The sequence below is a fragment of the Centrocercus urophasianus genome, unplaced genomic scaffold (genome assembly GCF_019232065.1).
Source record: "Centrocercus urophasianus isolate 14NV4802_14NV808 unplaced genomic scaffold, USGS_Curo_1.0 seq_47, whole genome shotgun sequence".
Taxonomy (NCBI): domain Eukaryota; kingdom Metazoa; phylum Chordata; class Aves; order Galliformes; family Phasianidae; genus Centrocercus; species Centrocercus urophasianus.
This window is the reverse complement of record NW_024885055.1, coordinates 2659422-2669220: the sequence shown is the minus strand read 5'-3', so window position 1 is coordinate 2669220 and position 9799 is coordinate 2659422. Positions and strand designations below refer to the sequence as shown.

Sequence of the window (9799 nt, the reverse complement as noted above, 5' to 3'; positions counted from 1 at the left end):
GGGGGGGGCTCGGCATCAGCATTAAAGGTGAGGGGGGGGGTATCGGGAGGGGGCTGCAGGTGGGACCCGCGCTGCCTTTCTGCGACCGGAGCGCTCCGCCCGCGTGTCCTTGCGTCCTGCGTGACCCCGGTGCGATGTCCCCTCCGGGCCGCCCCGAACGCAGCGCTCTGCTCCCGTCCAGTGTCCCCGGCCGCCCTCGCCCCTCTCCTGGGGACTTTGCGGGAACTTCGGGCCGGGAACTTTTACGAGGTGGGGGCGGGGGGCTGCCGTTTTCTGACGTGGCCGCATCGGGCTCAGCCTTCACCGCGCTCTTTGCCGGACGTGGGGTGGGGCGGTCTGTGGGGTGCGGGTCTCCGTGCGGAGTCCGGGGTGAGACCTCACTGCTGGTGGGGTTCTGGGTGCTGGAGCTTGGCAGCGCTTTTGGGAAGTGCAAATCTCCCTTGTAACCAACCCTGAGCTGCGAAGCTCTGCCGGCTCCGCGGCTCTCCCAGGAAAGGAGAAACGTTACTTGGTTCAGCTAAACTTTATTTTTGCAGTGACGTAGGTGGAAACCAAGGAGCCGCGATCCAAACGGGGAGCTGCGGGCGTGCGGGCAGCACTGGGCTGCCTTGTGCCTGCTGCTTTGCAGGGGGGGCGAGCATTTCCCTTTAAACGCAGCCCTCAGCTCGTAGCCAAACCCTGCTGTCCCTGCGGGGGTGTGGAGGCATGGAGGGACGGGTTCCCCCCTGCCAGCCAGCTCCTGACCACTGCCCGTGGGACAGAACGTAAAGCAGATCTTCTGGTTGGGGTATTACAGCTGCATCCTAACGCCAGGCGCTGCTTTGCTCGGGGTTTCTGGTGCTTCAGCCATTCCTGCAGGGTTACGATGATTAGGGTTAGGGTTAGCATCTCTTTCCTGCAGGCTCGGTGTACCGCACGGTGCTCCGGGCAACGGTTCCCTTTCCACGCACGCAGCCCAGAATGGGTGGCTGCGAGGCGCTGCTTCCAGGCCGGGCTCGGCAGCCAGCAGCAGCCCCCGCGGGGGCCTCTGACAGCTGATAGCCGGAGGAGCCCTCAGCTCCCGGAGAGGCTCTGCAGAAATCTGAGCGGGGCAAAGCCTGCGGCACGGCGGGCGCAGCGCCGGGCGGTGTCACGCTGCCTGTCCCAGGCCGTGGGTGGGGAGTGGGGGGGAGTGAGGGGGTGCCCGGCACACGCTGTCCCAGCGCTGAGTGCGGGCAGCGCCAGGCGGAGCTGCTGGCGTCTCCTACGGGTTCAAAAGTTAACGTGCAAATAGATCTCTCCGAGCTGCCCGGAGGCCTTGAGAGGTGTCCCGGTGGGCTGAAGAGCGGGGAGCAGCCCGAATGGAGCCAGAGAGGAGTGGGGAGCAGATAGCACTGCGGCTGGGCAGCCGCTCTGTGGCTCTTTTGCCTCTCCAGCACTCGGCTGCTGCCCCGTTGAGACCGCGGGGTCCCGAGAGCGGGGAGGGCGGATCAGCACACGCAATTAATAATGCAAATAGTGACACGGTTTCCTGCCAGAAGTGATGGGGAGGCGGTCAGGGTGTGTGTTTGCTCTGCGAGGAAATCTGCTGGCTTTTTGAAGTGCTTACATGCATCTGCCATAAAGCCCTGAGGTATTTGGGCACTGCACGTGCTTGTTACAGGGCTGGGGGCTGCACTCAGCCCCGAGCAGCCAGCGTGCCCCTAATTGCTCAGTGTCTTCTAACTGCTCGGTGCCCCTTCTGCCCGCAGGTGGCCGGGAGAACAAGATGCCCATCCTCATCTCCAAGATCTTCAAGGGACTGGCAGCAGATCAGACCGAGGCGCTGTACGTGGGAGATGCCATCCTGTCTGTGAATGGCACCGACCTGTCCGAGGCCACGCACGATGAGGCGGTGCAGGCGCTGAAGAAGACGGGCAAAGAGGTGGTGCTGGAAGGTAGGGGGCAGCGGGGTGCCCTGCTTATGTACACCCTGCGGGTACCCTCATGTCCTCTGCTCTAGGGCTCTGCTTTTCCCAGAACTTCCATTTAAATCCTCCTCCTCAGCTGGAGCTCTCCCTCGCCTTCCCCCAGTTGTGTCTTCTCCAGATTTCTGGTTTTCGCTGCGCTCAGCCCTTTTCTGCTCTGGGTTCCTCCTCTCCTGGGAGCCACAGAACCACGCTGCAGCCTGAGGAATGTGCTGCTCTGCACAGCTGCCGGGTGCAGATAGGGGCTGATTTATTTTTTTTCTGACCAAAGAGAAATACAAGAGCCTCTTTCTTTGGGAGTCTGCAAAATTCCTCCCCGCGGCCGCCGCGCTCAGACCACCCTCTCTCTGTTATTTTCTTTTCATCCTTTACTTTGGCACGGGCTTCCCTTCTGCTGGAGGTGCTGCAGGAGGTGGTGCTGAGCTGCCCTTCCTTGAGAGAACCACTTCTCCCTCTGACCTTCCTCCTCCTCCTCTGCGGGGAGCGGGATGGGCCCTCCAGGAGGCACCTACATGTGGTTCTGCAGGAGGTGGGCTGCTGCAGGAGTGGGGCTGGGCTTCAGAGGAGAGCCAGGCTGACTCCCCCTGTCATGTTCTGGGTTATGTTGTAGCGATGTAATCACTCTCCTACAGCCTTATTCCCCCAGTCAGGTTGGATGTTAGGAAACATTTCTTCTCCGGAAGAGTGGTGAGGAATTGGAACAAGCTGCCAGGGGTGGAGGTAGAGTTACCATTCCTGAGGTATTTCAGAGCTGTGGAGATGTGGCACTGAGGGATGTGGTCACTGGGCATGGTGGGATAGGTTGAGGTTGGAGTGGATGATCTTAGAGGTTTTTTCTAACCTTTATGGTTCAATGATATGTGCATGGCATCTCCATCTCATCATCACCTCCACTTCCCCTCCATTTCCCACGAGGCAGAGCCTGGGGATATGGCACTGCTTTACACTGAGCTGGGGACAGCCCTGCTCCAGTCTTGTTCTTGGGCTTGCTCCAAGGCTCAGTGACAAGTGACACGGTGACTTTAGCATCCAGCAGGTGCCCTTTACTCCTGACCACGCTCCCTCCTGGAGCCCCACACCTGGACTCCATGTGGGGCTGCCTGTCCCCTGCTGACCCCTGTCCCTGCAGCTTTGGGTCAGCCCTGTGCTCTTCTGTGTGCCTCAGCCTGGCACAGAGCTTGGCTATGTTGTGCTGGCATTGACAGGGGATGAGGGCAAACCGCAGCCCCTGGGCACTCCCTGGTTAACTCTGACATCCGTTCTCTTTACCATAAATATCACCATGCAGTCGTTTAGCACAGCCAGCATATGTTCACCACCTTTCTCCTCCCCAGCAAAGACTGTGTTTGGAACTGGAGCCCTTTTAGAGTGGCTCACGAGCGCCGTGCCAGACAGAAACAGAGCCCTGACCGTGCTGTCGCTGAGAAACCATCGGTTTGCACGCTCCTGGCTGGTGGGGGCAGTGAATTGGGGTACTTCCCCCATGCTGAGCCCCAGAGCCAAAGCCTGGCCCTGCAATGCTGGCATTCCTGGGTGAGGTGACATGCAGAGGCTCCCGGTGTGCCCTGCCAGCACTGCTCTGTGCCAAGCTGCTCACTGCTATCTGCAGGAGTGTGACTGCATTTATATTACAGTGTTATACGGGGAGAGGCGGCTCTGCCTGACCTTATTTTTCCCCCACTTTTTTTTTTGAATTTATTTATGCATCAACTTTGTATCGAGAGTTACAAAGCACTGCTGGGCTCAGCAGACACTGGAGAAAGTAACACAGGGCTGAAGGGACAGGAGGTCTCAGTAGCTGGTTTTGGGACTGGGATTTGCATGCTGGTGCAAAGAGGCTCAGCAGTTGGTGTCCCTGTGGCACTGGGGCTGCCCTCCTGTCTGTGAGCCTGTGGAGCTGTGCAGGGTGAGCCTGTGATCTGAGCATTAGGATGTATTGTGGGAGATGCTGTGGTCAGACCACAGTGGGAGCACCAGGTCTGATATGCTGATGTGCTCCATGCCCTCTGGAAGGAGGATCAGAGCCTCTTGTCTTGGCACACTCTGGGCAGAAAACTTGCAGAAAGTGCAAATTTAGTGACCCAGATGTGCTGTCTTAGAGATGCTTTGAGATGAGTGCTATGATCTCAAGACCACACCTGGGATTTTGGGGTGCACCAGGACATCCTGCACAATGAATGCCGGAGCTGGTGGCCACGTGCCCATGTTTCATGCAGCATCGGTTCACAGAATCACATAGTGGAAAGGGTTGGAAGGGACCTCAAGGATCACGAAGCTGCAACCCCCCTGCCACAGGCAGGGCCACCAACCTCCCCATTTAATACCAGCCCAGGCTGCCCAGGGCCCCATCCAACCTGGCCTTGAACACCTCCAGGGACTGGGCTCTGCACTCGTGTGCACTGAGGGGGTCTCCAGCGCATCCCACCAATGACACCCCAGGGCAGTGCCTTACATCCCATCCCCTGCATGGCTCTGAGGATTTCTCCTGGCACGGCAGCCATTGGCCCTTCTCCTACCCCTTCTTCTGCTGCCACGATGTGCTCCAGCCATTGCGCAGCCGATGCTGGTGGTGTCCCACTGCCCTGAGGTGACACTTAGGACAGGTGGTGCAGGAATGCTGCAGTTACTGTGAGTTAGGAGGGAGGGCCGGGGGCATGGCAAGCAGTGTGTCCCTGTGCCTAGAGCACTGTCCCCTGCAAATGGCCTTTGGCAAGGGTTGAGTGCCTGCAGCTGAATGCTGACTTGTGAAATGCAGTGAGCTGCCAGCCACTGGGTAGTGATGGGTCCCCCCTGCTGGGAGTGCTGCCCGGGCAGCACAGCTCGCATGCCTGTGGCAGCACGGCTGCTATTTATACCAGCAGGCACGAGGTGGGTGGCAGGCACATGTCTGTGCCCTGGTCCTTTCCCAGCCACCCGAGGAAAGCCCTTTCCCAGAGCAGCACAGTCCCTGCAGTGCACCGCCCTGCTCAGTCTTGGCTTGTGTGAGCCCTGAGACCCCTGGCCCCATTCTGCGGCTGTGTCTGGAAGGCCCCACCAGTTCCCCATCACTTCTTCTCTCCCCTTTCCCAAGCCCTAGGGACCACTTTGAGGTTTGCTCCTGACTCACCAGGTCCTGAGCACTGGTTTCTCACCCCTGCTTTGTAGCTCACCAGGCAGGGTGGGTTATGTGAGCTGCGTGTACGCAGCTCCAGGCTTTTCCTGGGGCCAAGCCATGGTATTTCAGAGCTATTACTGCTTTGTTCCCGCTTGGCTGCGGGACCAGCTGTACCAGCACAGTTTGGACTGTGTAATTTTGGCCTGGGCCTCCTGCCCGTTCTCCGCCCCTGGCTCCATGTGCCATCCCAGCCAATGGGGTCAGGGCTGGAATGGGAGCTGCGACCCAAGGCACATTTAAAAAAAAAAAAAAAAGGGAAAAAGGATAGTTTTGGCCAGCTCAGCTCTCTGGTGCGTGGCAGCATGCCCCAGATGGGGGGCAGATGTGGGGTTCTGCAGAGATCCCACAGCAGCACTGTGGGTGATGTTGGGCTGACGGGTGCAGGAGGTGCGGGTGCCGCAGGCAGGCTGTGGCCACGCCGTGCCATACCCCGGCTCTTCTCTTGCAGTGAAGTACATGAAGGAGATCTCACCTTACTTCAAGAACTCGGCGGCGGGGCCGACGGTCAGCTGGGACCCCTCTCCTGCCGCCCCGCAGAAGCACTCGTCCCCCGTGCTGCCGCCCCGCGAGAGCCGCGCGGTGCCGCTGCGGATGTGCTACGTGTCCCGCAAGTGCCTCCCTGCTGACCCCGAGCACAGGTAGGGCTGCACCGCGCTGCGGGGACGGGGCGGCCGCTTGGGGGGCAGCGGGGATCCAAACGGGGCCGTGTCGCTGCAGGTACCTGGAGGTGTGCTCGGCGGATGGGCGCGTGGCTCTGTTCCTACGGGCGAAGGACGAGGCCACGGCACAGTCGTGGCTCGGGGCCATCCAGAGCGCTGCGGGCGCGCTGCTGCCGCGGGTGAAGGATGAGCTGCGGGCGCAGCTGGCGGGCGCTGGCACAGTGAGCGGCAGGGAGGTCAAGCACGTGGGCTGGCTGACCGAGCAGGTACCCGCAGCCCCGCTGTCCCCTGTCCGGTGTCCTCTCCGTCCCTGACCCCTTCCCCTTGCAGCTGCCCGGTGCCGGCACCAGGAACCTGCTGGCTGTGCTCACCGAGAAGGAGCTGCTGCTGTATGGCAGCCTGCCGCAGAGCCGCGATGCGCTGGGCAAACCGGTGCACAGCTACCCACTCATTGCCACCAGGTAGGACTGCCAGAGGGATGGGTGGTGGTGGTGGCCTGGGGTACTGGTGGTGGCTGTGGGTGGTGCTGGTGTCCTAATGGGGTAGCAGGGCCTCAGGATAATGGCAGTGGCGTCCTTGGGGTGGTGGCGGTGTCCCAGATGTGGTGGCAGTGTCTAGGAGTGCTGGCAGTGTCCAAGGGTGGTTTTGGTGTGCAAGAGTGGCAGTGGTACCTTAGGGGTGGTGTTGGTGTTTTGGGGGGCTGGCAGCGACTGGAAGTGGTGGCAGTATTGTGTGGGGCTGTTGGTGTCCTAGGGATGGTGATGATGTCCAAGGATGGTGGTGATGTCCAGGGGCAGTGGTGGTGTTGCAGCGTGGTGATGGTGTCCTGAAAGTGGTGGCAGTGCCTGGGGGTGGTGGCGGTGTCCGGGGTTGACTGCAGGACCCCAGCACTGGTGGCAGAGTCTAGGGGTGGTGGCAGAACTTGGTGGATGATAGCAGTGCCCCTGGGATTTCCTTCCTAGGACTGATGCCAAAACCTGGGGTGGTGGTGGCAGAGCCTCAGGGGTCACTGGCAGCATTCAAGGGTTATTGGCTGTGCTCTGGGGATGGGGGCAGTGCCAAGGGTGGTGGCAGAGTGCGTGGGTTGTGGTAAAGCCCCAGGGGTGGTGTTGGTGTCCCAGATGATGGTGTTGGGGTCCCAGGGGTGGTGGTGGTGTCCCAGGGGTGGTGTTGGTGTCCCAGGGGTGGTGTTGGTGTCCCAGGTGATGGTGGTGGTGTCCCAGGTGATGGTGGTGGTGTCCCAGGTGATGGTGTTGGTGTCCCAGGGGTGGTGGTGGTGTCCCAGGTGATGGTGGTGGTGTCCCAGGGGTGGTGATATTCTGGGGTGCTGGCAGAGTCTAGGACAGGTGGCAGCATCCTGGCTGGTGGTAGCATCCAGGGATGGTGGTGGTGGGCTGTGGTACTGGTGTCCTGGGGTGGTGGTGGCGTCCCAGAGGCAGTGGTATCCCGAGCTGGAGGCAGTGCTGCAGGGCGGCGTTGGTGTCCCAGGAGCAGTGGTGATGTCCATGCGGGGTGGCGGAGCCCCGGGGGGACAGCGGCGTACTAGAGCGTTGGCAGTGTCTGCGAGTTGTGTCAGGACCCTGGAGATAGCGGCAGCGTCCGTGGGGTGGTGGCAGGTTGCTGGGAACGGTGTCGGTGTCCCGCCGTCCCGGCGGAACTTAGAATACGGCAGCGGCAGCCGCTCTCGGCGCGGGGGCGCGCACGGTGCGCGGGCGCGGCGGGTCCCACGGGCGGTGTTGCGGCGCCCCCTGGCGGCCGCGCGGTGCTGAGCGCCGTGCCGCAGGTTGGTGCACTCGGGGCCCGCCAAGGGTTCGGCGCTGCTGGAAGCGGAGCTGGCGTTCGCGCTGCGGGCCGGCACGCGGCTGGGAGTGCAGAGCCACCTCTTCAGCCTGGAAAGCCCCCGAGAGCTGGCGCTCTGGACCCGCCTGCTGGTGGACGGCACCCACGGCGCCGCCGAGCTCGCTCAGGAGGTGTCCGCAGGTACGGGGTTGGGGTCCCGGCGGGGCCATGGGTGGAGCGGTGCGCTCGCATCTCCGTGCTGAGCGCGTCCCCGTCCGCAGCGTGCACCTGGAAAGGGCAGGAGTGCATCCTGTCCATCCACATCGACAAAGGCTTCACCATCTCCGCCACGGAGCCGGGGCTCAGCAGGACCGTGCTGCTCCAACAGCCTTTCGAAAAGCTGCAGATGTCCTCGGACGACGGCACCAAGATGCTCTACCTGGATTTCGGAGGCCCCGAGGGAGAGATCGTGAGTGGGCGCCACCCTACGCCCCCGGGAGGCTGAGGGGGCTTTGGGGGGTCCTCGTCCCCTGCAGCTCCTCCAGATCCCTCCCCTCCGCCAGCACAAAGCCGCCCGCTCCTCGACAATTCTCACTGCAGACGTCCCTCTGCTCCTCTCTTGCAGCAATTGGACCTTCACTCCTGCCCCAAAACCATCGTGTTCATCATCCACTCCTTCCTTTCGGCCAAGGTGACCCGGCTGGGGCTGCTGGCGTGAATCCAGAGCGGGGTCCCGGCCCCCACCACATCTATGCACCTCCCTTCAGGCCACCTCCAGCCCGAAGCCCCCCGTTGGGACGCAACCCCCCGCAGGGTGATGCCATCCCGGTGCCATCCTCGAGGGTGGCAGTGCCTGATGGCCCTGTGCCTCCATCCCTCCCTGCAGCGCTCGGTCAGAGCAGCCCCGTGGACACCGCTCGAGTGCCTTGAGATGATATTTTCTGTACAAAGAACCCATTTGTATGGAAGTTTTATATTTATATCACCCCCAGTGCAGATGCTGACGGGGCAGCACTCGTCCACCCAAGTCCCCCAGCACAGGCATTGGGGTCTGCCTGCCCCCAGCACAGCACAGCACAGCACAGCTCTGGGGGCCGGATGGACAGGAGCTGCAGATCAGCACAATTTGCCAAATCGTTCCGTGTCGCAGCGTGCGACAGGAGCTGCTCTTCTTTGGGGTGGTTGGGCGCTTTGTTTGACTTTGCCAACTCTGCATCGTTTTATTTCTTGGTTCTGGGGGGAGGGCTGCCAGGTGGCTGCTGGGAAGCGTGTCACAAACCAAAAGTTTCTGCATGGAAATGCCTCTTCTTGTCTGATTTTGGTCAAATAAACTCGCAGCTCACACCCAGCATTGACTCTGAGGGACTTCCACTGGGACAAGTGGGAGGGGGGGATGTGGGCTCCACGTGGGCTCTTGATGGGACAGGATGCAGGTGAGCAGACCCTGCGTTGTATGGCACAGTGCTGTCCCATGCAAACTGGATTTCCAAAAGAAGAAAAAAGAAACAAAACCCCCAACTACGTCACTGTTAAATCAGTGCCACGGTTCAGAAACAGGTGGTGCATTTTTCTATGATCAAAAGTGCGTCTGCGCGAGGAAAAAAACTGTTGCTGCCGTTTCCCTTCCCTTTCTGCCCTGCAGCCATTGGGTTCACGCCGATAAAAGAGGGAATCGCTCCCAGTCCTGAGCAGATCTCCCACAAACTGCCATCCCACTCCATAGCTGCAGAACAAGCTTTCAGTTTGGAGATGGACCTCTGCTTCCTTGGATTTTTTGTGTTCAGTGCTGGTGATGGGTTGGGGATTTTTCCCAGCCCCTTCTGGCCCTGGCAGTGCAGTGTGGCTGAGGCTGTATGGCACCAGCAGGACTCAAGGAGCAGGGGTAAATGGGGTGGTGGAGTGAGCACAGGGAAATGGATGGCAAACGGAAGCAGAAGAGGCTCCCTGCTCCCCCCTGCTCGTGCTCCTCATTAGTCAGCGCTGATCTTTCAGAGCCATAATCAAACAAGGCAGCCCAGCGCTTAAATCGGAGCGTTTTGTGCTGATATTTACAACTGGTTCTCACACTGGAGAGCCCAAATGAAAACTTCCTCGCAGGCAGCGCGCTGCAGGGAGCGGGGATCAAAGAACTCATTTGCCAAAGCACGCGTGTGCTGGCCCCTATCAGCCAGCAGCCAGGCCTATATCCCACCCCATCTCACCCCATCCCACCCCATCCCATCCCATCCCACCCCATCCCATTGCATCCCATTGCATCCCAT

At 60.7% G+C, this 9799-nt stretch overlaps 1 protein-coding gene across 1 annotated transcript in view; it reads left to right on the top strand.

Moving 5' to 3' along the window:
* SNTA1 (syntrophin alpha 1) overlaps nucleotides 1–8886 on the top strand; it is a 9143-nt gene extending 257 nt beyond the window's left edge. The window contains exons 2-9 of the mRNA XM_042834509.1: nucleotides 7–27; nucleotides 1731–1916; nucleotides 5549–5738; nucleotides 5818–6025; nucleotides 6090–6220; nucleotides 7543–7739; nucleotides 7820–8007; nucleotides 8164–8886. Of these exons, the coding sequence (XP_042690443.1) occupies nucleotides 7–27; nucleotides 1731–1916; nucleotides 5549–5738; nucleotides 5818–6025; nucleotides 6090–6220; nucleotides 7543–7739; nucleotides 7820–8007; nucleotides 8164–8256 (1214 nt within the window). The 3' untranslated portion in view covers nucleotides 8257–8886. The remainder of the gene's footprint in view (nucleotides 1–6; nucleotides 28–1730; nucleotides 1917–5548; nucleotides 5739–5817; nucleotides 6026–6089; nucleotides 6221–7542; nucleotides 7740–7819; nucleotides 8008–8163) is intronic.
* Nucleotides 8887–9799: the final 913 nt, after the last annotated feature.